Below are 25,118 nucleotides of genomic sequence, written 5' to 3' on the forward strand. Positions count from 1 at the left end.
CCGCAAATCTTCAAACTGAACAAGCTTTTGCCGGGTTTATAAAATCGCATGGTTTAGTTACATGGATCCTACTGATATGTGAGATAACAAATACCAGTACTATATACACACCATTCTTATTACAACATTTAGAATACAATATCAAGCAAAAAAAAGAAAGCGGTTTAAACTTTGTTCAATACTCTTCCCAGCTTTGACTCTCACATCAATTACATGGCGTGCTCATAGAATTCAAAACGCACTGTTCCACGAACAAAACGCACTTTCCTCTTTCTATTTTTTGGTTGTTGAAGACATTGATCAAAGGTAGCTAAGGGAATTGGTGTCTCAATCATCTACTCCTCAGCTTCAAAAGCTATGAACCGAAACTGTATGGTAAAACCCTCTCTCATGTTACCCGATGCCGGAGTGGCTATCACTTCCATTTTCGTTCTTTTTCGGTTGATAGCGAGCAACGGTGTATTCTTAAGGGGCTTGTATTCCTGTTCTACACCACCACACTAGTCTCATTGCCCTTTCAACGAGCAGAAGAGGGATCTCGGAACATATTCCAGTTCGAGTGTGCTCTACTCAGAGCTCGTCTATCTCTCGATTTGAAGAAGCATTGAGACGTACCGTAATATCATTACTGACTCCTCCGAGAGCAAGGAGCGTGGTTCGCTCCATGAACAGAGCTGATTAGCGTTATCATTCTTGCTCAAACTTTAAAGCGACTGGAATATTGAATAACACTCAAGGAGTATATATATAGCTGGCAACACGAAGCATTATTAACACCAAGCATTACTAACACCCATACATATTGGCGATACAAATTTATAAGCTACCTTTCGAAAATGTCCTCATTACCCTCTGACGAAAAACGCTATTGTAACAAGGCCAAAGGACTTAATTCTAATTCCTATGGAGTAATAAATTGCAAACAATGAATCATCGGCTTGCTCAAAAAATAAGCATTCACTAAATAGTAAACAAGTCATCAGCGCAATAATTTTAATCAGCTCCTAGAATAATTGTCATATTATACAACATTGATTACTATTTTATGGGATCCGCAAAAGCCAAATCTTTTCGATCGATCCAGTAAAGGAAGTACAAAAGGCGTTTTTATTTTTTTATAGAATGATACTATTACTATAGAAGCACAATCCTGTGATCTAGCAGCCACATCAATGCCGAAAAGGCGCGGCAAACTCCATCCTGAACTTCAGTCCGTTGTAATGGAGACAGAGAATTTTGAGGTTGAAGTGCTTCGTATTAGTTCTGTTCATGGCAATTACTATAATGTACCTCCAGTTTTCCATTCCCTTGGATATAGGGAATCTCTAGCTCTTCAGATCTTATTTTAGTCTTTGCGTGCTGACATTAGTGAGATTGCACTACAAACAGCTGATCACGAAGCCGATTTTTTACTCACCTTATTTCGTATTGTTGCAAATATCAAACCAAGCGCTTACACGTATGTGTAAAACTTCCCTGGTGTTGACTTGGCGGCCTTATTTTCTTGGTGTTTGTCAAGTCTGCTGGCATGAGCAAATCATAAAAGTATGCATGGAAAGTTTGTTGATCTGATCATTGGTTTCCGAGGATATTTAGTCATTATATGTGTCAGCGCATCTTGATCTGGCAGACTTCAAATCAGTTTTAGAGTAGTGATCGGCAAGGAAAGTAGCGAAAAAATGTCACATTTGCTGGCCAACAAACAATTGATTGTGAGAGCTCCACTCGACACATAAAAAAAATCTGTTGAATAATTCAAAAATCTTACGCCACTGCAATGTGTGATCTGTGATTTACTCTACTAATTGGCTGGATATATTTCTTTCAAGTCCGGAACGGTTGCTTGAGTCCAAGAGGTAGAGAGTAGGATCTCAGTCTCATTCGTAACATGAGCTTACTAGAGAAGTCCCTATTGTTAGTATAAGAATGTCTGGTCTTTTCATTCGTGCTTCATGTTCTCAGGATCGTTCGGGCCTCAAATGTACTTCTACTTTTTCGTGCTGTGCGGCATTCATTTACAAGTTTCATCAAATTCACCAACTGATCCAGCAAGTTTTCAAGTTCGCTCCAAAGAACTCAACTGTAGTTGGGCTACGCTGTGAATGTATTGTCGTTTATAAATTTTACTTCATACCGCATATGTGAAGTTGTCATCACATCTCCATCCCACCAATTATGTCGCGATTAAGATCGTCATATTGGACTTCATCGTCGCCGTTTCCCTCTGCCATAAAATCGTCGTCGTCGAAGGATTGTAAAGATCGTTGAGGCTCCAGAGGTTCCTTGGAATCTAAGTCAAAGGGACTCCTACTGCGATTCATTTCTGAAAAATGCAGCTTGTTGATCGCAGTTAGATAAAGAAAACAAACTCGTTTCCTTTTCTTGTTATAGATGAACCAGTAGTTGGACCACATAGTTTGATAGGGGTAGTTCAAGTCTTCTAAAATCGATTGATCGGATGGCTGAAATTCGTACACTTTGAGGAAATAGTCGCTGTCATAAGTGCCTTCGGTGATTGGCGCCGCTAGTGGGTTTAAAGAGCTTTTCCTTCGTGACTGTGGATATTCCCCGTTGGATGATAGATTGTTCGGTTGTATCTCCATATACACATTAAGGGTGTCCCAAATCCAAGCAAGGGTGTCTTCCTTTTTCCCCAAAGACATCATTATATTGTTGAATTGATGTCTCAAATCCTCTGTGAAATCAAGTTTATGGAAATTTTCTGTGGTCGGTTGCAAATTTGAAAAGTCATGATCAGGATATGTGGTGTTAAGTATTGCAATCAAGTAGGCAAAAACCTTTCGACTTGAGGTATCTTTTAGTGAACCGAACGGTGACTCGTCATGAAAAGAGACGCCCGTTTGTTCTGAATTAACCACATTTCCAAAACTGGTCCCCGGTTCAGAGATCTCGATATCAGAGGTTATCGATGAGGCGCCGGATCCTCTTCTCGTAAACCCCATCATTTGATGATTAGCAGTGTTCAATGGAGAGCTAGAGCTGCCCAAAATTGAGCTAACTGATTGTTTGCGCTCCTTATCAATTGATCTAGAGAGTTGATTGTCCTCAAGAATTTGGTCTAAATGTCTTTCAATCGTCTTAAACAATTTTCTATCCGAACCAATAGGCTTGGTGGTAAACAAGTCACAGCCCCCTCTAATGACCAAATTCTCATCCAACGAGCTGAAGTTGAGCTCCTGATTGACTAACTCCAAGTCCACTTCATCAATAAACTGGTATTAGTATGCGAATCTAACCTTGAATTTGACTGATACTGACTTTCATGTTTGTCGTGTGGTTCAATGCTTTCTCCCTGGATGGACAGTGATATTGAGGTACAGGTGTTTTTGTCTCGCAATATAGACAAATGTTTTGACAACAATGGCTAAGCATACCAGTAGGTTCGAAACTTGTCATTTCATTAGCCTGCATTACTAGAAGCTGAAATTGTATACTTACGATTCAGGATAAAAATTCTAAAAAACCTGGTTCAAATGTCATGGCTGGTCTTTACAATGCCTTCGGGTCGGATCTCAAAACTTACAGGTTTCGAGTTGGAGTAATTATGTGCAACACTGTACAGCAAAGGTCGTGCAAGCGATGTTCTGTGACTGATGGTTTTGGAGTTATACCCGCAGCATCTCAGCAATCGTACTCTTGATGTCGCGAGCCTTGACCAGACCATGCCGAGAGATGCCACTGAGTTAGAGAACTCTTCTCGTACAGCGCACCGCAATTGAGTGCTCTCATATGCGGCGCCATCAGCTAGCTGGTGCTTCTCTGTATCAGTAGCGTGACTGTAACCAGATTGGAATCCTAACGCTGAAAGGTTCCATCCCGAATAAAACCCAATTTGTCTCAGGAAGTCAAGGGGTTTTCATGTGGGCGAGCTGGAGCAGGATCAGTTTCAATTTCGAAAAAATCTGACACTTGATTAGTTATAATTATGGGAATCAAAAATTTATGAGCTAATTTTGCTAACTCTGCATGTATGGACATTAGATAGTAAGCTTTCATCGAGCGATTTTTATATGACAGACTCTGTTTGTAGAATTTGTTCCTAACGTGGTCAAATATCGGGCTATTGATTTTGTGGGGTATCATAGTTCTTTGAATTTCAAGCCGTTTCTGAAGATGATAGCGAATGCTTCGAAAATCTTCCGTACCACGCAAGTGGTGCCCAATGCTATCTATGACTATCATCCTGATATTTCGTTCCTCGATTACTGCTTGATCAAGGAATGCTGGTAATTGTGTGAAGATTATGTGATCAAACGAATCAAGATCGGAGCAGTAAATAGTAGATATGTCCTGTAAAGTTTGCTTGCTGGCAAACCTACCACTCATATGAATTAGCCTGCGAGTCTCCAATGCTCTCTCTGTGCATATCACCACAGATTCTCCTCGGCTTGTTTGTTGCTCTGCGTCATTGTGAGCTGCAAGAAGAGCGGAGCCCACGATGTGAGACTTTCCACTTCCACTGACACCAAAGATTTCGCTCACTTGACCGTTAGTATACCCACCATCCATGAGCGTGTCCAATTCTGGTAATCCCGAAGAAGTCTCTTCGGGAAGACCTTGAACTATCTTGCCATCTATAGCGGCTTGCATGGCCTCAGCAAGGCCTTCAGTAACTTGCCGAAACTTCGGTAAGATTTCTCTCAGATCATTCTCGTTTGATGAGAGGACCTCAATAAAGAGGTCGACAGTTGTTGTGGCAGAATGATCAAAGTGAGAAAAAGCAGTAGATTCGAGAAAAGAAACGACTTCAGGAAATTGCTTGTGAATATCCATTGACACTTAGTCTGTTCGTCATACAGCCAGTGGTTACAGAATCGAGGCCTTAGAACAAATAAATCTCACTACATTATCTACATGCGATCGCGAAAAATGACATCCATTTTACAACAAAGAATGTGCCTGCATTAAAATCAATGAGCACCAGAGATGAAGAACCACTTGTCGATGGACTTGTCAATAGGGGCAGGTGGCTGAGGCGAAGCAGATGGAACATCAGCAGCTTCAACAAAGTTAGGCAATGAAGACAAAGTGGCGTTGGTCAAGCTGATATCACCAGCATCTGACGCACCCTTGACCAATCTTTCCCAGGCTTCAGCACATTCGACAATCACCTCGTTCGCATACTTCTTATTCTTGCACTCACCAGAGAATGCAAATTGGTTTTCAGGCTTTCCATCTGGGATTTTATAAATCCTGAACCATTCGTTCGTTGCTCTCAACAAACCTGGCAAATGAGTCTCGACATCCTCGATGTCATTCAATTTAGGAGCCAATGGGTCATTGATATCAATTACAATAACTTTCCAATCAGTCTCACCTTCATCCAACAATGCCATAACACCCAAGACCTTAACTTGTTTGATTTGACCGACAGTTGCTACTTGTTCTCCAATCTCACAAACATCCAAAGGGTCGTTGTCGCCCTTGGCTTTTGTCTCAGGGTGGGTCTGATGTGGATCTTCCCATGTCTGTGGAAATGCTCCATAGTTGTGAATGTAGCCATGGTGGGGGAAGCAATTGCGCACAAATCTCAATTTTCCTTTCTTCGTGTCTTGAATGATTGGGTTCAAGGAGTCTTCCTTAGAAATCTCCAATTTGGCGTTTGTCCAACGTGGCACTTCAACAATCATGTTCAAAACAGTCTTTTCCTTATTGGCATACAAAGGCACATCGTGGAACGCAGAAATTGCTTTACCGTCTTTTTCGATGTAAACCTTGTAGTCCAACGTATTGGCCGCGCCGATTTGACGAGTGGAGTATGACATTGCTAATGAAAAGGGTGTATTGAGGAGAGTATTGAAATCTCAACAATTTTCGACTAAAGTACTGTACATTGTGAATCACGCGAGATCGCATAAAATTCAAATTCTGGTGTACTGGTTTAATAGGATTAGCCTGAACTCTGTCGTCAGCAGGCAGTTTGTATGACGCCTAACTCTATGCGATCTCTTAATCTACTTAACGCTTCCTACGAACAAATGAAAAAGATTCAAGCCACGTAAATCAGCTTAATCCCATTTTAGAATCCACATAGCTCAAAAGGTCGTGGTTGTCGGCAGAATTTGTACCTATGGCATTCATCTCTGCTTTCTTAAACAAAAGTAAGCCTCGAGTTAGTTCCTGTTTAACCTTCATCAATGTACCGACCTGTTTACCAGAGAGTCTTGATGGCTCAAAAGAAACCCTTTTCAAAAGTGACATGGTTAAGCTCAAATCACGTCGATTCACAGTCACCCAGCCGGATTGGTAGTCTAGAAGATACACGCCCTTGAAGTGGATTTTATCTGCAAATTGCTTCAAAGCCCTTCTGTATGTCCAGAATATACAGATTCCGTAAACATCAGAGTCCATGAAAGCATGAATGGACAATTCTTTGCATGATTGAGCGATACTATAGAGTAAGCCTATTGAAGCATCATCTGGGAAACCTTTCGCGGTCATGAAAAGATATGACTTTTTCTCGTCAACCTTGTAGCGCTTGAAGTGATCACAATAAGATTTAAAGACAGAATCTTTCTCAAATAGTACAACCGTTGAGGGCTCGTTGTCAACATGTAGATTCCCTGAGATGTATGGGATGAGCTGCTCGCGATAGCTATAATCAAGATGTAAGATTTTGCAGTCTCTCTCACCCTGCAACTGTATGCTAGGCCCTCCATAGACAAGGCCCTTAGAGGATGGATAGACTCCAAAATCCTCGCTGATCGACATATCATGCATCGAGGCGACGTTCACGATTGCTTCTTTTAAAATGTTTTGTCGATTTCGAAAGGATGACACGTCTCTGTAGAATAGCTCTCTTACACTTACTACCTTCCTTTCGAGATGATTCTTGAGCAAAAGTTTCATCGCCAAGATATGCGTGACGAACTTCCGACTTTCTCCACGGCTTTCAGATATGTCCACAATGCCGCTTGATGAAAGATTTGTGCTCTTACTCCTCGATCTCTTGTGAGAGCGTAGTGGGATATAAAGTAAATTCGAAGTTATCCTCACGCTTTGCGCAAGCATATCCCATTGCACATGTAGTGGCGAATGTTCAATATGTGGATCGCGTTGCATGTCCCTTGCTTATCAGAATGTAGTTAGTGGGATAGAGATAATTATCAGGAAGGGATCTCATATTGAGGGGAGAAAGGCCCCATGTAAAGTCAATGTCGTATCCCACAGACATTTTGCGGTCTTTTGCTGTCTGTTTCGGACTTTCCTCTCACATTCAACCTCCCTTACCGTTATCCGCGCCTTTGTGGAGACAGCTGGCTCTTTGGTCAATCGGAACTCGAATCCCCTAAAAAAGATAATCAGTTATTAAGTTATCTTCAAACCTTCAAATTAAAAAAATATCACCTTAAAACTGCCTGTCTAACAGGTTGAACTAAAATTATAGTTCGAAATAACTATTTGTCATTCATGTTCTATAGTTCACGTTTTTTGCGAACTACCAAAAGTGTGGTGAAATTTCATCTTATAGGAAGGACAGCGAATTTTCGAATTGTGGTTTTACCCTGTTGCTGTTCTCAATAACATAAGTTAAAAATGGAATCCAACTTTATACCACGTTTCAATCCTTTTAAAGAAGAAACTCCAAATTTCTTTTCTGTTCTGTACTTTGTGACTTCAATTGGCTGTATCCGAGAAAAAGCTGGCTTGCCGCGGTCACCATATTCCTTCATCTTCCGTTCACACAACTTGCGAAGGCGAACGACAAATCAGCCTCTCGAATAGACATGACCGCTCCAATATTGCAAGCGAGAGATGATTTCTACAACAGTGGGAATTGGTCAGGAGGTGCTAGGTGGGCGTTCTTTGCGATCTTTATTGTTCTCATAATAATTGTGATTTTAGGTACCTTACGAATAAATAGAGCAAGATCAAGACAAGGAATACAACCAATTTATGGTACACGATGGATGACACCACCTTCATACTACCAATCGCAAGATCAATATAACCAACCGACTCGACGTGAGCCTGATATGCCAAATGTGTACGTACCGACGTACACTGAGCACGCTGGCGAATACGACATGGATATTACGACAATCAAGGAGTTTTCCATCCAAACCCTAACGCAAAGGATCCTACTATACCACCTCCAAGCCATACCAGAACCGGAAGTGGGATGGACGGCGTCCCAATTTCGAATTCTCTTCGAGGATCAATAGAAGATGAAGCATCCCAACAAGCTCGCGAGAGACTTGAAGGAGAGGGTGTGAACTATAGAGATGCAACCCATGAAACCGAACCTTCCAATTCGAGAACACCAGAGGGCCAGGTACGAGCAAACGTGGGGCATACACAGCATTGACCCCTGAATTTTTCGGTGATAGGTTGTATAATTTTTGGGGAGCACAAAACGTTCATTTCTAATCCAAGTTGTGAGACCATTAAGGCAGCATCGAAAACGTAACTTGATTACTGTGTATGTACGACCTACACCACCTCCCCGTATGACAACGACGCTTACGCGCCTAAGCTTCGCAAGATGACACAAGGTTGCCACTGCAGCTCAAGCGCCTTCACATAAAAAGATTGACGTACTCATCTCGGAACAGCAGCGACATTTATGCGCAAGCTATCGATCTTTTTGGTCAACTTCAATTTCACAGAGACAAATACAATTAATGGAGAACTTCAATATCACAACAGAAACAGAAAGGATCGTGGGCTGTAACACCTCAATACTTGCAAATGTATTTGGGATGGTTCATGTCTCCTGCTTTTAGTGCGGCTGAGCTTGTTGCTCCATGCCAGTCGCGCAAACCAGCGGAATGTGTACAGCCTCATCCTTCTTCAGTGACCACAAATATGCGACTTCGAGAAGACAAGGTGGTGAAGATATGAGTCTATCATTAGAGCATTCAATACAGCCATTTATCATTTTTAGTTTTGAACGTAAGATTATTGATAGGGCAAAGACATGAGGGAGAGTGAAATTCGCAAAGTTCACATGCCGATCCGCCTGCATTACGTCGTCAGCCTCTTCGCTCGTGACCCGCATTACGCAGCGAACGTTCTTTGTTTTGATGCTTGCTGCCGAATTTGAATCTACGTATATATATTCTCAGAAATCCACCTCGGTCTCATATCCCTACAATCAAACATGGCTGACTCCAGTTCTGGTGAGACCAGTGCGTCTGCCTCTCAATTGTTGTCTACTTTGATTCCAACATTAGTTATAAGTGTTATTTTCACTTTGATTTTTTTGGCTCTTCGTAAATCAGAGAAGAGAGTTTATGAACCCAGGTTGAGCGTTGAAACTGTTTCAAAGGATTTGAAACCAGACGAGAGTCCTAAGGGCATGTTTGCTTGGGCCACACATTTGGTCAAGAAACCAACACCTTACCTTGTTCAGCAGTTGGGGCCGATGGCTATTTTTTCCTCCGGTTTTTATTCGAGTTTTCCTTCATTTGTTTCCTTGGCTGTATATTGCTTTGGCCTATTTTGTTCCCAGTTAACATCACAAACGGCAATGGTAAAAAGCAGTTGGATATGTTGACCTTCGGTAATGTCAGAAACAAGGACAGATACTTCGCCCACGTTTTCCTCTCATGGATTTTCTTTGGTGCAGTTATTTTCGTGATTTACCGTGAATTGGTCTACTACACAACGTTTAGGCATGCTTTGCAAACCACCCCAATGTATGACTCATTGTTGTCTTCTCGCACGATGCTTCTTACTGAAATCCCGGAGGCCGCATTACTGGAGACAGAGCTCAGAGGATATTTCCCAACTGCAACTAATCTTTGGTACGCTAGAGACTACAAAGAACTTTCGGAGCAAGTCAAAGAGCGGACGAAACTTTCAGCGAAATATGAAGGAGCATTGAACGGAGTTCTTTGCAAGGCTGTATCGCTTAGAAATAAACTTCAGAAGAAGGGCAAAGAGCTTCCCGAACCCGCTGATGATCTCAACAAGTATTTGAAGGATGGCAAAAAACGTCCTACTCATCGCTTAAAGTTTCTTATTGGAGAGAAGGTTGACACCCTCGACTACAGTGTCGACAAGTTGGGCGAATTAAACAAGACAATCAAAAAAGGACAAGCTGAGCATAATTCGAACTCTCAAATTCCTTCTGTTTTTATCGAATTTCCTTCACAGTTGGAGTTGCAAAGAGCTTACCAAGCAATTCCTTACAATTCGGATTTCAAAGGCACTAAAAGATTCACAGGAATCGCTCCTGATGATGTGATTTGGCCTAATCTCGCCCTCACGAAAACCAAGCGTCGTTTGAAGAAGATTTTGGCTTCGACAATATTAACACTCACCATCATCTTCTGGTGTATTCCTGTTGCTGTTGTTGGTGCTATCTCCAATATTAATTTCTTGACTGAGAAGCTTCCATGGCTTGATTTCATAAATAACATGCCATCTGCGTTGATGGGTATTATCACATCGCTTCTTCCAATGGTTGCATTGGCAATTTTGATGTCCCTCATTCCTCCATTCATCAAGAAAATGGGTAAAGTTGCAGGTTGCATCACTGTGCAACAAGTCAATACTTACTGCCAAAACTGGTTCTTTGCCTTTCAAGTCGTCAACACATTCTTGGCTGCCGCTCTCGGTTCGTCTGCAGCATCATCTGTGCAAAGCATTATTCAAGAACCCTCATCTGCTATGCCACTTTTGGCGAGCGAGCTTCCAAAATCTTCGAACTTCTACCTTTCCTACTTGTGTTTGTACGGTCTTGTCTTTTCATCCAAGGCGTTAGCAAATGTTGTTGGTTTAGCATTGTCGAAAGTATTGGGTCGCATTTTGGATAAATCCCCCAGGGCCAAATGGATGCGTTACACCACCTTGGGTGAGCCAGACTTCTCCGTACTTTACCCATCTTTCCAACTTATCTGCTTAATCGCATTGACATACTCCGTCATTGCGCCATTGGTGGTGGGTTTCGCGGCCATTTCGTTCTTCCTCATCTTCTTCGCATTCCTTTACACGCTCACATACGTTCTTAAGCCCGCCCAAACTGACGCCAGGGGTAGAGGTTATGCAACAGCATTGTTTCAACTTTTTGTTGCTCTCTACCTTGCTGAAGTACTCGTCTTGGCGCTCTTCGTGTTCAGTAAGAATTGGGCTTGCGTTGCCTTAGAGGGTGTATGGATTTTAGTGACGGCCGTTTGTCACCAATGGTTCAAGTGGAAATTCCTCCCACTTCTTGAAATCGTCCCAGTGTCAGCTATCAAGTATGCTTCAGGAGACCGCACATTTCAATATCCTATGTATGATCAGGGTCTTAAGGAAATAAAGACCGAGGGCGAGAACTACTGGGAAGGTGGAAACCAATTGGGTCTTTCGAGCTCTCCTTTGGATCAGGTATTGGCAGACCCCAAGACTGACGAGTCCGACTCATACACCCGTACTGGAACGAACGAGAAGGAGTCAGCCAGCGAGAAAAGACTCGACACTTTGCCACCAGTGGCTTCAGCTAAGGAGGCATCTGGTGGTGCAGTTGCCAGATTCTTCAAGCCCAAGCAAAATAGCTTTGATTTGGTGCGCGAAGAAATGCCCGCTGCCTACCTCAACTACATTGAGTATAATCCTGACTTCGTGAGAACTGCTTATGATGACCCGGTTGTCAATGATGAGGAGCCACATATTTGGATTCCTAAGGATAACATGGGATTATCCGAGATTGAGAAAAACAAGGCTCTCAAGAACGGAGTTGATGTCAGTGATTCTGACGCAGGTTTCGATGAGAAGGGAAGAACGGAGTACTACGGCCCTCCACCATCATATGAAGAGGCCTTGAAGGTTTGACATAAACTTGGTTTATGAGAAATCTAATTTGTATTATTTTGATATTTGTTTAATGAAATCATCGTTCTATTCTCAAGTAGCTACCTAAATGAAATTTCAAGTTACGAGTCTTTCCAAAAAGTGCTGCCATATCACCATGTTGTGTGTCACCAAGTAATACCAGACCCTGTGCAATCAAAGTCAACGGAGCCGTGGCTATGTCCGAGATGATTGCTGTCAAAGCGATAAAAGGTGAGGATTCGCAGCAACCTAAATCGACCGTGACGTAGTACGTGCATCCTAACTTGCCATTCTCCAATACTTATAAATATAGTAAAAATCGCCTTACATTAATTGTTAATGCTCAATCGGTCAAACTCCATTATGCTGGGTAAGCGTTTCTTACAATACAAACCCAGAAAGCCCACTGTTCATCTCAAGCAAACTACTGTTGCGAATGCCATTGGATCGAAAGCTGCGTCACCAACAATCATGAACGGTGCTAAAGGTACTCCTACATTTCCCAAAGGCACATTTTTACAAACTGTGAAACATAGGTCGCCATACTTTTTATTTGGATTGGTGACTATCTCGTGCTTAATTGGATGGCCTGCTTTATTTATAGAGGGTAGTGAGATCGTGCTCAACGTCCCACCGAACCTGGAGACAGCGCTAGTCCAAAAAACTGAAGAGGGCTATGAGGTCGGAGACATCAAGGAAGTTCATAGAGACATTCCCGACGATGACGAATAATTCCGGATATTGCTCAACTGTAAATCTGACATAATGAAAATCTATTGCTTCTTTTGGTCAACGTAATTTTGCTCCTCCACATCGACATCGACGTCAACATCGGAAACATCACTTAATGTATTCACTTGGTCCTCTTCGTACCCAAAGGTCCCATTCCAACCTTGTTCAACGAGATAATTCTTGAACCTGATATCTTCTCTCATAAGATCATCATCTTTGAGCTGTGGTATGAAAAGGAGGGCGCAAATTATGCCCGCGAGGCCACAAATTGCAGCGATAATAAACGTCCAATTTTCGCCCAAACGATCTTGTATCGGTGTGAAAGTTTTTGTTCCAACTACAGCACCGACCTTTCCAATAGCAGCAGAAATGCCGTAACACGTGCCTCTTATTGGCGTCGCAAAAGATTCAGAGGATGTCAAGCCCATCATATTTCCTGGCCCAAATTTCCCATAGACATCATCAACCCGTAGAAGATGATGAAAAGGGGAATGATACCTTTAATCTTGTCAAATGAGCACCCAATGATGAGACCGAAGACAATATAACCGGAAAACCCTATAGCAAGAGTGTTTCTTCTCCCAATTATATCACAAAGATAAGCGCCAACAAAAATACCTGGGATCGCAATCGTTCCGAGTAGAAGATTCCATTCAGCCACGCGCTCAAGGTCCGACTTTTCCGAGCCATCCAAAACGGAGGAGATGATTGTAGCTGAGAAAATGCCGTTCGGGAATGTCACGAAATCGTAAAGGAACCAGCACACGCAAGTTCCGAAAAGTCTCTTCCAGTAGAATTTTAAAGCAAGCCAATATGGGGTGTTCTTTCTTATCGCAGCCTTTCTGAACAAGACAGAAGTGGCCATTTTATATCTGAAATAGAAAACAGATAGAGGCCAGAATGCACCTATAGCAAAAAGAGCCCTCCAGAGGCCGTTGGTGACGCCCCCCGTGATTTGATACACAATCAAGAAAATACTCAAGGCGAAAGGTCCGCCAAACGAGAGGGGCAAGTTTGTAACCAAACAAAATACCCCGCCCCGTCTTTTCACTGTTTCATTAGCGGCTTCATTGGTGGATACGGAACAAGAAGGATACTCGGCACCGATGCCAAAGCCAGTGACACCTCTAAAAATGATCAACATCCAAAACATGCCATTGACAGTTACACCATGTGCAGCCGCGCAGAGGACGGTGCCAAATACCAAGAAAACGGTTGCAATCACAATAGACTGTTTTCGGTTGAGTCTGTCCGCCAAGACACCAATGACAACCTGCCCGAATATTGTTCCGACAAGAGAAGCATTGGACACATTGGTTTTCATGTCAGAAGTGTATTCGTCGGGGTAAAGCTGCGCAAACACTGTATTCAACATGGTCATCACATTATTTTGGTATCCGTCCGAGATCATGGCAAAGCCAGCACAAATAATTGTAAATATCTCTGCAATAGAACGTTTGTGAAGCCTTCCTTGACGTGCAGTTGCGTCATACTCGAACTTAGTTTGCGTTGATTTGCTTGATGACAATTTGTCCATGGCTTTTCCTTATGAATTTCAGGTTGGTAGAGATTGTAGGACTTTTATATGTAACCAAATTAGCGGAATGCCGCAAATGGAAAACAGGACGATAATTGGGAACCCCGCCCTCGAGTTATCATTAGAAACGTTACTTGCGTATCTCAATCAAATTTATGATCAGCCTGCACTTGACGGCTCATTCAATATCGCTTACCATCCCATCAAGGAGACCCACGTGCTAATGCATATGTAGTTTCTTGTAGTGTCGTCAGATAAAGGTTGGTTCTTGTGACAGCGCGCCGCACCAGAATTGGCGATTATGCGTTAATAATCTCCTAGATTTGAAAGGAGAATCCTGTGGCAGGCATAAAAGAACAATCAACTGGCGGAAAAGGCTTCTCCCACATGTGTACCTAGCACCGAGGAGACCAGTAGTGCGAGGTAAGTTTCAGGAGGGCCTCGTGGGTTGGGCAAGCAGGGATCGAGCACCAAACCTGTGGTACAATAGAAATAATATCCCGGGCCGAAAAAGAGCATATATAGCACGTGAGGTAAGGATCCCTCTTCTTTTATACAGGTCGTAGTAAAGTTGTGTTGGAGTGCCTCTCTGTTCCGTGCCATAGCGAAGGATGAACTTAATATTGTTTCAATTTTAACACTTGATGAAAGTCATAGTTTAGGCGTAGCAAGGTAGCTGATTAGTAATATCAATTGTTTGACAATATTACCCAAAGAAGCGGAGGATCTACCAAATTACTCTGGGTACATCTGCATACACGTGTCTTACGGAACTCAAGATAATTGCCTCGCCTGAATTTATACAACCATCATGTCTGATGAAAACGTTGACCTAGCCACGGCGCTCAAGCAAGTTAACGAAGCAGAAGCCCAAGCCGCTGCTTTGGAACAAATGCTTGATGATCTTGATGACAAAATGAATAGCTTGATCGAGATAATGGATGTTGACATCGAGCATGAAGATTCACCGATTAGACGAGAAGCTTGAATTCTAGAGGAGGCATCACACGGCTCATCACACCAATAGCAGCAGTAAAACTGACAGTTTTAAAGCCTCCGGTTCAGTCGTTGCATGGAAAGGGTTGATGGGGGCTCGAGGATTTATGATTACTTCGTCTGTATCAACTCCATCCAGAAACTCTTTAATAGTGACTTTTGCAGGTAGTCCGCCTTGAAGCCACCATTTGAACGAATCTGAACTGGGAGGGGGCATGTTTCTTTCTGAGTAATCTGCGACGAATTTGAGGACATCACTTCCTGTGAGGAGGTAGTTGACCCCTCCGACAACACTTTTATAGCCTTCATAAATTTCATTGGAGACTTGTTTCTTCATCACTTCATTGATCATCACGACTGACGCAGTGAATGTCGCATAAACCGGACGGTGATCAGAAAACACGATATCTTCACAACAGCCATACAGTTCCTGCCTTAGAATTTTGGCTCGGGATAGATGTAGCACCCTATCGGTCCATGCGGGTATTCTCTGTTTGTCCGATGTATCGTAGGTTCGCGTATAGTTGTCAAACTTATAAGTGGGAGGAAACCTTATCTCCATTTCATCATAAAATGGGAACGTTTCTCCTTTCGCCATTTGGTTGTTGAGCTGATCATGATCAAAAAGCTTTGCGAAATTTTCTTCTTCAATTAGAGAACGCACCGCTTCATTTGTTAATGATATGCGGAAGTTGAGGTCCCCCACCCAAATGACGGCATCATGATCCCGAATCTTGCGATTCTTCGAGAAAGTTATGCCTTTAGCTATAGTTTTGTAGTTCTGGTGTCTTTCGTCGAGATTATTTAACCCCGCAGCAAGATGGGAGCATACAAAGCAAAACTTCGTTCGCAGATACTGTAAACTCATAGCCATCCCTCCTTTGTTTGCACTCATTCCACCAAAACCTGTTTTCTTCACTGCACTCTCGATATTCAGGATTTGACCAACGTGCTCACTTCTTATAAAGAGAAGTAATGCAATACCACCCATCTGACCACTCCATAGAGAAACATACTTTGACCGTGTTGACTGCAGCCCTTCAAGAACTCTTCTCACTTGAGCTTCCCACGTCATTAGATTTCCAGATCGAACGTTCATCATCTTACCTGGTGTTAGCTCAACAATTTCCTCGAAACCTATGAAAACTATGTCGTATTCCTTAGAGCCGTGAAGTCCTTGAGGATAAATCCATTGGCTCACTTGTTCATCCTTGCACAAATCGCCATTCACATTGAAGGTGGACGCAAATATATTGATGTCTTTCTTGAAGCTGTACTCACCTGATCTCTTGCGTAATTCAGCGGAAACATACTGATGAAGTGGATTATAGATTTTCACATTTTCTTGAGTTTGCAACCTGCCAAGTAGCTTGCGCATCGCCATCTCGTTAGGTCGAATATCTCCCACAACATTGAGATACTTTTTCGCAAGCTGAGTCTTGAGACTTTTCTTGTTCGATTTTTCACCCGGGGTATACGCCAACGTAGAGAGGTAGTTATGTGTAAGGTCCTTCAAAACCTCGTCATTTTCTTTCCAAAGCTTTGCATGTTGTGAGCGAATTTGTTCATCCACATGAATATCTAGGTCCCTGAAAGCTAGTTCAATAACTTCCTGAGAGATGACCTTGCTAATAAAATTGGCCTTGGCGAGGCAGTCAAATGAGTTTACCCGAAAGACACCAAGTTGTTTGCCGATGTAAGATTGATCCTCAAAATCGTAGAACAAAGCACCAAAATTGAGAATGTAATCAACCAACGGCCCTACGAGTTCGTTGGGATTGGATGCAGAGTATCCGATTTTCTTCATGAACGAAGTGGAGATAGGCATATCTGTGGCTGAAACCGTAAAGTTGGCTGATGCAGCAAACAAATCCTTATCCTCCCCGTAGTAATCCAGAGTGCGCTCTCTCGAATTCCAGAATGATTGAAGGTGCTCCCTGTAATTATCCTTAAGCTGACCTTTGTAGGAACCTTGGTCTCTCAGAAGGCAATCAATAACATGAATATCCCCGTATTGGATACCAAGAGACTCAAAATGCTTAGTGAACGCATGTTGGGCTGCCTCAAACGACCGAGTCAACACAAGTTTCTTTGAATTTTTCGAAATAATGCTTTTTTTGCCAAAAGCATTTTGTAACTCCCAAAATGTTGGTACATTACCACGTACAATGACGTATGAAAAGCAAAACCTTTTGCAATAAATGATAATTTCACTCTCAACGAAGTTTGAGACTGCTCCATCATCGTCACACCCCCAATCGCCGAACAAAGGACCCTTTTTTTTGCAAGACTGTTTTGAAATTAATGTAAGAAGTGCTTCGTCCTTATTCTCTAGACTAATATTAATTGTCTTAGCATAGCCCCTAGTAATGATAGTGGAGAACCTTGCTTCATCAAAACACTGCTTTTCGATGGCACTTAACCCATTACGAAATTCAATCATTTCAGTGATCATATTGTAATTCCACATGAAGCTTCGGAAGTAAGGCGTGTCTGCTGAAACACGGTTGCCATCCATCATCGAGATACCTCTTTCTTGAAGATTAGAGGTGATGTCAAAGTCATCTGAGTAGTAAAAATGTCCCAGTTTAAGAAGTTTTTGCACTGATAATGACGGATATTTCGTGTGCAAGTCTGTTTCTTCATTCTGGACATGATGTCCCAGTTCTTCATAGCTCAAGTTAATCGTTTTATCGAACTCATCATTATTTAGACAGTAAAATGTGACGTCGGTAATAACATTTACTTTCTCGTTTAGTCTTGTTGACGCAACTTTAGTCGATCTGGTGATGAAGCCGAGGTGAATGTTGCCTTTCACGTAATGCAACCCTATGAACCCCAATAAAGTTTTGTTGTGCCTGGATTTACTTGGAGTGATGTCTTTGAAAGTTGATAGATCAAGCAAATCTGTCTTGACAAACTCCACAATAACTTTGTTCGATATTTGACGTGCTTTCTGCGGGTCTCTCTCTTCGTTGCTTACGCCATCATGGTGTCTGTGTCCCACATGGCGTTTAGAACGACTATGATTCGTATATGTGGGAGCAGGATGCCTCAAAATGAGCGAATATTTTGCATCAAGAACTATGAATGTTCGTGGTCTTTCATTAAGGTATAATCGCATTCACAATGGCTATATTTGCTTGGTTTCGGAATAGCTGAACTTAAGACCTGAATATAAGTGGGAAAGGTGGACTAGCGCACTACACGAACATACACAACTCTGGCCTAAACTACAGAACACTTGCTCAAAATTAAATAGTCTCTGTTCACTCATAATTTTTTCGGTTGAATGAAGAACGATAACGTATCCCAAACTTCATTGTGCGCATCATATTTTTAGTACGCCTTTCTTGTTTTACTTTTCTTTTGAGTGTGCTGATGATGACTTGGAACCCATGAAGGGTCGAATCCTGTGCTCTTGATGGATTTCTCTTGGACTGGGATACTTTCTTTTGATTCTGAGAGAAAATGGAGGGCACAGCAAGATATAATCCAATACCCGTAGCAAGAAGAAGCAAAACTTCCAAAAACAAAAGTTGAGGATCGAAGAATGAAAGCGGCTTCTCTTTAATAACGGTCAACTGGGGTCTTGCTTGGACGACTTTGACTTCATCATTAAATGCAACAAACATCCGAGGCGACAAAAGAAAATTGCCGCCTCCAAAGTCTAGATTGATTTTTTGACCGATTATTGATGATTCGCCTGGTGGAATGATTATTGGCCCCACAGTAGTTGATGTAAGGTTCACAAGAGGCTCCCAGTGATCGCGTCCCTAAAAGCACCCCAAGACCAACAATTGTGATATCCTTATTTTCACGGTTGGAGAAGTTGTGGAGCAATTTAATTTGTTCACCAACATCCATTTCCGCAACATCATTGTAAGCGATATCTGGATACTCCTCAATTGAGTAATCAAGATCAAAGTTTTCTAACTCTGTGCCCTGAGCATTGTCAAAGTAGCTCGATGCGGACGACAAACCGATAAGTATATAAAAAACCTTCGCAAAATGGAAAAGCTTCATTTCGTTAGTTGTCCTCGTTTTCGAAAGCTGAGTTCTGACACGACAACCAGGATCACGTGCCAGTGATTTACTAGACCCGTTTCTCTCCGCTTTTAGAATAAGTAAGCATGAGTTCGAGTTTTACCTGTCGATTTTTTTTTTTTTTTTTTTTTTTTTTTAAAAAAAAGGACAGGTAAAACAAACTTTTCTGCAACTTTTTCTGTCATGAAAGATAGACCTGTCTACGTTCTCTTCTCTCTCACCATTTTTCGCGAAAGCTCATGGTTTATATAACTTCGAAAGCCTCTAGCAAAACTCTCAAACCCACAATGTGGACATCTAGAGCTCTACAGCGAGGGCCTCGTCGGTCTCTCCATTTGCAAAATGTTATGAATTCCACAAGAAGCGGCATGATGCATCCTGCCCTTCTGATGTCGCCCAAGCTGAAGCTATTCCTACGACTTGTGAGGAGTCCCAGTCATATATTGTTTTTGGTGTCAAATTTGGCTATATTGGTACATTTGCAATTTGTATCTACTACAAGGTCAGCCAAAGTCGTCCACCTGAAAGAGAATGAGAATTCTGATAAACTTCGTGCTCAGATCATTGAGCTTGAAGAATTGGAAGAAGAAGAGCGGCTAATAAGAAAAGAGATAGAGGCACTCAAAAGTCGAGCGTCACAGAAAGAGAGGGCATGTGATTATTCTCTGTTTGAGTCAAAAGTAAAAAATTCGAGTTCGACTTATCAAAGGACAAATAGTGAGATACTTAACAAGAATCTCGCGCTGGACTTCAGACGGAAAAGATTCTCCATAACAAGCAACTTTATGACCCAGGAGGGTATAAAAACACTATTTACTGCTAAACAGTTACCACGCTGGTCATTCATGGATCGCAACTTCGTCTCAACTCAAGCAACAGACGACAGTCAGTTCTGTCACGCTGGTGAAAGAAACGCATTCCAAGCCTTCCTTCGATACCTTATAGGGGATGTGATACTTGAAAGTCTTGCCTCTCTGGATATTAAATTTACTGAGTCTTTCAAGTCGGACCTTTTTCATTCCTTGATTTACGAGACAACGACAGCAAAGTATCTAAATCACGAGAGATCTGATACAACGAAGTTTATCGCTTCCTCACAGGAATCTCTAGGAATTCGAACAAAAGGTCACCAGGCTTTGATGAAAGATATAGGGGCTGCATTTGAATCCTACTTGTCTAACGGCACAGAAAATGCCAAATGTGAGCTCCTTTTGGATCTTTGCCGAACTCTTATTCCGACTATCGAATTAAAGGTGATCGACGAAGCTTTAGCCGCATTGTATCAACGCTTTGGGATCCTGGGCCTCCACAACTATCAGGCGTTGCTTCTAGAGACATTTCCGACACACCAATTTCACAACCGCTTCCGCGCGACATACTTCGAGGAGAAGCCCATCATCGATACGAACGGAAGTGTCTTTGCAGAGACAAATGCTGGAATAGAGTCTGCTCCCAGACGTTTTTCAGTCAAAGATCCTCGAGTTCCTAGTTCTCAATTTAAGCGTTTGCAAACGAAGTTGAGTCTTCTTTTATTCAGAGAAGCATATAACGAGGCCGAGAAAGTACTCACTACCTTGCTCCGTATTGCAAATGATCATAGCCTGAACCCGTCAGGGCGGCTCAATGAATGTGAATCGGACACAGTACACGGGATGAGGAACATCTTCGAGGGTGATTCTAGGAACGCAATGTTGCGTGCGTTAGATTGCGATTCCAATTTCGAATCGAAGTTTGGTTGGCTTCGACCACACCTCACAGCTGTTGCGGAAGATCGACAAATTGGTGAAGAAGTCAAAAGATCTAAACCAGAGGCTAAAAAGAACGAAGCTGTCTCCACAGGATATATTCCTAGAAATAATGTTGGAAAGAAGAGTCCCGTTCTCAAACTATTGCCAGAATCGAGCTTCATGGCTATGAGGGTACAGACGTGAGTACGTATATGCAGTCATCAAAGAGAAAAACTAAGATCGCATCGCTCATCGACTAGCATCAAGAACACATTATAGTTTGAAAATGAAACTCATCACAACCAATTTTGTTAAGTGTGCTTCAAAAAGCTGCGACTCAGCTTCAACCGCTTTCCCGTTACATTACGTGGATTGCGAGCTTGTCCAATCCCCCAAGATTTCAATGCCGACTTTGTCACACATATGCTTGAACGGTTAGATTGGGAAGCATTGAGAGAGGTCGCCAAAGATCTTGGCAATGAGGAACTTCCGGTTCAAAAACCCTCGAATATTGACCCCATCATGGAGGAAAACCAGGCCTTACTAAAGGATCTACATACCTTCTTGATCGAAACTCAAATTGTGGAGGGCAAAATGATATGCCAAAACTGCAAACACACTTTCTTCATCAAGAATTCGATACCCAATTTCCTCTTGCCTCCACACCTTTGTTAGGTTGAACGCTCGACATTGAGTTGCATTGTGCTCGGCACAGATCAAATGACAAAGTCCAGGTTTTATTTAGCTAACTTTAATCAAATCCCCGGTTTGCAATTTTTTTTGTTAGAACGATGGAAAGCCAAACTAAGGCATAGGCACGGTTCTCGCTGGAAGACACAAGATCCGTACACCCCTGATACCTCCTCAAGTGTGCCAGCAGTTGCTCGAAGTAAAACATAAAAAGTTCTAGTCGCTAAAATGTCAGGTGCTGGAAACAGAGAGCAGGTCTTTCCGACTAGAATGACTCTTGGTGTCATGAAGAGCAAATTGAAAGGAGCTCAACAGGGCCACTCATTGTTGAAACGCAAGTCTGAGGCATTGACGAAGAGATTCAGAGACATAACTCAAAGGATTGACGATGCAAAAAGAAAGATGGGTAGAGTCATGCAAACTGCTGCATTCTCATTGGCAGAGGTTCAGTATGCTACAGGGGACAACATTTCTTACCAAGTTCAGGAAAGTGTTCAGAAGGCCAGATTTCAGGTCAGAGCAAAACAAGAGAACGTGTCTGGTGTTTACCTTCCCACTTTTGATAGTAGCGTGGACGAGGATATCAATGATTTTAAACTCACTGGTTTGGGCAGGGGAGGTCAGCAAGTGCAAAAGGCTAAGATGGTATATACTAAAGCCGTTGAAACATTAGTCGAGTTGGCGTCGCTCCAGACTGCTTTTATTATCTTGGATGAGGTGATCAAGGTGACCAATCGAAGAGTTAATGCCATTGAGCATGTCATTATTCCAAGAACCGAAAATACTATCAGTTATATCAACGCCGAATTGGATGAGATGGATAGGGAAGAGTTTTATAGATTGAAGAAAGTTCAAGAGAAAAAGCAGGAGGCCTCCGCTGCAGCAGAGTTGGAAGAGGCAAAGACGAAGGCTAATGGCACCGGCCAAGACGAATTGCCAAACCATACGAATCAAATCGAAGCATCAGAGGCGGCCAGAGAGCTTGAAGCCTCCGACATAATTGAAAATGCTGAGACAGACGACGTTTTGAAAGCGAATGAGGATGATGTCATATTCTAGCCAGACTTCGACATGAACACTGATGAATAGTAAGATCCCAGTGGTAGCGTACCGTCAACGTAACATCCTTCCTAATCGGATTTACGCAGTACTACATGCCGTGAAGGTAAAGCTATTCTCAAGCTCTAGCAGGCCCGATAAATACTAAGAAGATCACATACGCCAACGGCTAGAGGCCAAGGTGATTCTTCAAGTTGAAGATACGATAGAAGCCCTTTGAATTGAAATCACGATTCCTCCCTTTTTATCAAACTTCGTAAACACTTTGTTCTTCCTTTGATCAATTACAGAACAACAAACCTAGTATAATGTGCTGAATCATGAGATAGTGCCGTTGAACATGTTTGTTTTCCTGTGCCCCGGACTAATTCGGCTTTACTATCCTCAGTGCGAACAGCCAACGAATAGAAATGCGCGGTTTTTTCATTACCATCTTCCCCATATATCCTTACATACTGGCTTACACTGCCCGCGACGACTTTTTCTTTGACGAATACATCTTTTGGCTATGTTGAGAGCTATCAGAAATTTCTCCGCCTCCTCGGTGGCCAAGCAAGTGATAGGTAACGCGAAGGGAGAGACCGCCAATGCCACGAAATATTTGGGACAAAAGTACCATGTCATCGATCATGAATACGATTGTGTTGTCGTAGGCGCTGGTGGCGCTGGTCTTAGAGCAGCCTTCGGATTAGCTGAAGCAGGTTTCAAAACAGCTTGTGTCAGTAAGTTGTTCCCAACAAGATCCCACACTGTTGCTGCTCAGGGTGGTATCAATGCTGCCCTTGGAAACATGCACAAGGATGATTGGCACTGGCACATGTACGACACTGTGAAAGGCTCTGACTGGTTGGGTGATCAGGATGCGATTCACTATATGACGAAGGAAGCTCCACAGTCTATTTACGAATTGGAGAACTATGGTGTTCCTTTCAGCAGAAACGACGAGGGCAGAATCTACCAAAGAGCATTCGGAGGTCAGTCCAAGGAGTATGGTAAAGGTGGCCAAGCTTACAGAACGTGTGCTGTGGCGGACAGAACTGGACACGCCTTATTGCATTCTTTGTATGGTCAGTCTTTGAGACACGACACACACTTCTTCATCGAGTTCATGGCTATGGACTTGTTGATGCAAGATGGCGAGTGTGTTGGTGTCGTCGCTTATAACCAGGAAGATGGTACTTTGCATAGGTTCAGGGCTCACAAAACCGTTCTTGCTACTGGTGGATACGGAAGAGCCTACTTCTCTTGTACCTCCGCTCACACCTGTACAGGCGATGGGTATGCAATGGTCTCTAGAGCAGGATTGCCTTTAGAGGATCTTGAGTTCGTTCAGTTCCATCCCTCAGGAATTTACGGCTCTGGTTGTTTAATTACTGAAGGTGCCAGAGGTGAGGGAGGTTATCTTCTCAACTCCGAGGGTGAACGTTTCATGGAACGTTATGCACCTTCTGCGAAAGACTTGGCATCCAGAGATGTTGTTTCCAGAGCCATCACCATGGAAATCAACGAGGGTAGAGGTGTGGGACCGGAAAAGGACCACATGTACTTGCAGTTGTCTCACATTCCTGCCTCGGTATTGAAGGAAAGATTGCCCGGTATTTCTGAAACAGCCCATATTTTTGCTGGTGTTGACGTCACCAAGGAACCCATTCCAATTCTACCAACAGTGCATTATAATATGGGTGGTGTGCCTACTAAGTGGACTGGTGAGGTTGTGAAAAAGGGTCCCGATGGGCAAGATGAAGTTGTTCCAGGTTTATTGGCCTGTGGTGAGGTTGCTTGTGCTTCTGTCCATGGTGCTAACAGATTGGGTGCTAACTCCCTTTTGGACTTAGTTGTCTTTGGAAGAGCTGTGTCTCATACTATTAGAGACTCTTTGACTCCAGGAACCCCACTTAAGCCTGTTTCGAAAGATCTTGGGTTGGATTCGATTGCAAACCTCGACAAGTTGAGAAACGCCGATGGCTCTAAACCCACTGCAGACATCAGGGGCGACATGCAAAGAACCATGCAAAAAGGATGTGCTGTTTTCAGAATGCAAGAGACTTTGGACAAGTGTGTGGAGGAGATCAACAGAGTTGACAAAGACTTTGCCAACGTTAGGACCACAGATAGATCGATGATCTGGAACTCTGACTTGGTTGAAACTTTGGAATTGCAAAATCTATTGACTTGCGCCACTCAAACTGCGGCTTCCGCGGCAGCAAGAAAGGAATCTAGAGGTGCTCACGCCAGAGATGACTTCCCTGATAGGGATGACGTTAACTGGATGAAGCACACTCTCTCGTATCAGACTGAGTTTGGCTCTCCAGTGAAGTTGGATTACAGAGATGTCATCAAAACAACCTTGGATGAAAACGACTGCAAGCCTGTCCCTCCTGCTAAGCGTGTCTACTAAGCATAACGGAATTACGACTTTTGACAGCGAAGGTCGAAAATAATTTATTATCGGACTTGTCCACGAATATAAAGTAAAGACCAACACTGGATTCCCTGATTGTATAATTATCGTGACATGAAAAGGTTCTCACCTCACCAATTCTTCTTCT

The 25,118-nt window shown here is 42.7% G+C and overlaps 9 protein-coding genes across 9 annotated transcripts; 5 read left to right on the top strand and 4 right to left on the bottom strand. All coding sequences in view use genetic code 12, as the record gives it.

The window, feature by feature from the left end:
• Positions 1-2,153: 2,153 nt before the first annotated feature.
• CXQ87_002391 (uncharacterized protein) lies at positions 2,154-4,794 on the bottom strand (the record flags this gene model as incomplete). The annotated part of the gene is made up of 2 exons (XM_025480903.1): positions 2,154-3,233; positions 4,228-4,794. The coding sequence occupies 2 exons, from the start codon at positions 4,792-4,794 to the stop codon at positions 2,154-2,156; spliced, it is 1,647 nt and encodes a 548-aa protein (XP_025335203.1).
• Positions 4,795-4,931: 137 nt separating this feature from the next.
• IPP1 (inorganic diphosphatase) lies at positions 4,932-5,786 on the bottom strand (the record flags this gene model as incomplete). The annotated part of the gene is made up of 1 exon (XM_025480904.1): positions 4,932-5,786. The coding sequence occupies one exon, from the start codon at positions 5,784-5,786 to the stop codon at positions 4,932-4,934; it is 855 nt and encodes a 284-aa protein (XP_025335204.1).
• A 3,338-nt stretch (positions 5,787-9,124) lies between these two features.
• PHM7 (Phm7p) lies at positions 9,125-11,781 on the top strand (the record flags this gene model as incomplete). The annotated part of the gene is made up of 2 exons (XM_025480905.1): positions 9,125-9,407; positions 9,476-11,781. 2 exons carry the CDS (start codon positions 9,125-9,127, stop codon positions 11,779-11,781), a joined length of 2,589 nt encoding a protein of 862 aa, XP_025335205.1.
• A 363-nt stretch (positions 11,782-12,144) lies between these two features.
• CXQ87_002394 (uncharacterized protein) lies at positions 12,145-12,513 on the top strand (the record flags this gene model as incomplete). Its single annotated transcript, XM_025480906.1, has 1 exon — positions 12,145-12,513. The coding sequence occupies one exon, from the start codon at positions 12,145-12,147 to the stop codon at positions 12,511-12,513; it is 369 nt and encodes a 122-aa protein (XP_025335206.1).
• A 41-nt stretch (positions 12,514-12,554) lies between these two features.
• GIT1 (Git1p) lies at positions 12,555-14,050 on the bottom strand (the record flags this gene model as incomplete). Its single annotated transcript, XM_025480907.1, has 2 exons — positions 12,555-12,900; positions 12,972-14,050. 2 exons carry the CDS (start codon positions 14,048-14,050, stop codon positions 12,555-12,557), a joined length of 1,425 nt encoding a protein of 474 aa, XP_025335207.1.
• An 832-nt stretch (positions 14,051-14,882) lies between these two features.
• On the bottom strand, positions 14,883-19,072 carry CXQ87_002396 (uncharacterized protein; the record flags this gene model as incomplete). The annotated part of the gene is made up of 4 exons (XM_025480908.1): positions 14,883-14,974; positions 16,154-18,002; positions 18,409-18,752; positions 18,778-19,072. 4 exons carry the CDS (start codon positions 19,070-19,072, stop codon positions 14,883-14,885), a joined length of 2,580 nt encoding a protein of 859 aa, XP_025335208.1.
• Positions 19,073-19,938: 866 nt separating this feature from the next.
• On the top strand, positions 19,939-21,024 carry CXQ87_002397 (uncharacterized protein; the record flags this gene model as incomplete). The annotated part of the gene is made up of 1 exon (XM_025480909.1): positions 19,939-21,024. The coding sequence occupies one exon, from the start codon at positions 19,939-19,941 to the stop codon at positions 21,022-21,024; it is 1,086 nt and encodes a 361-aa protein (XP_025335209.1).
• Positions 21,025-21,738: 714 nt separating this feature from the next.
• Positions 21,739-22,569, top strand: VMA8 (H(+)-transporting V1 sector ATPase subunit D; the record flags this gene model as incomplete). The annotated part of the gene is made up of 1 exon (XM_025480910.1): positions 21,739-22,569. One exon carries the CDS (start codon positions 21,739-21,741, stop codon positions 22,567-22,569), a length of 831 nt encoding a protein of 276 aa, XP_025335210.1.
• A 508-nt stretch (positions 22,570-23,077) lies between these two features.
• On the top strand, positions 23,078-24,967 carry CXQ87_002399 (succinate dehydrogenase [ubiquinone] flavoprotein subunit 2, mitochondrial; the record flags this gene model as incomplete). The annotated part of the gene is made up of 1 exon (XM_025480911.1): positions 23,078-24,967. One exon carries the CDS (start codon positions 23,078-23,080, stop codon positions 24,965-24,967), a length of 1,890 nt encoding a protein of 629 aa, XP_025335211.1.
• Between the last annotated feature and the right edge of the window lie 151 nt (positions 24,968-25,118).

Source organism: Candidozyma duobushaemuli (assembly GCF_002926085.2).
Source record: "Candidozyma duobushaemuli strain B09383 chromosome Unknown B_B09383, whole genome shotgun sequence".
NCBI lineage: Eukaryota > Fungi > Ascomycota > Pichiomycetes > Serinales > Metschnikowiaceae > Candidozyma > Candidozyma duobushaemuli.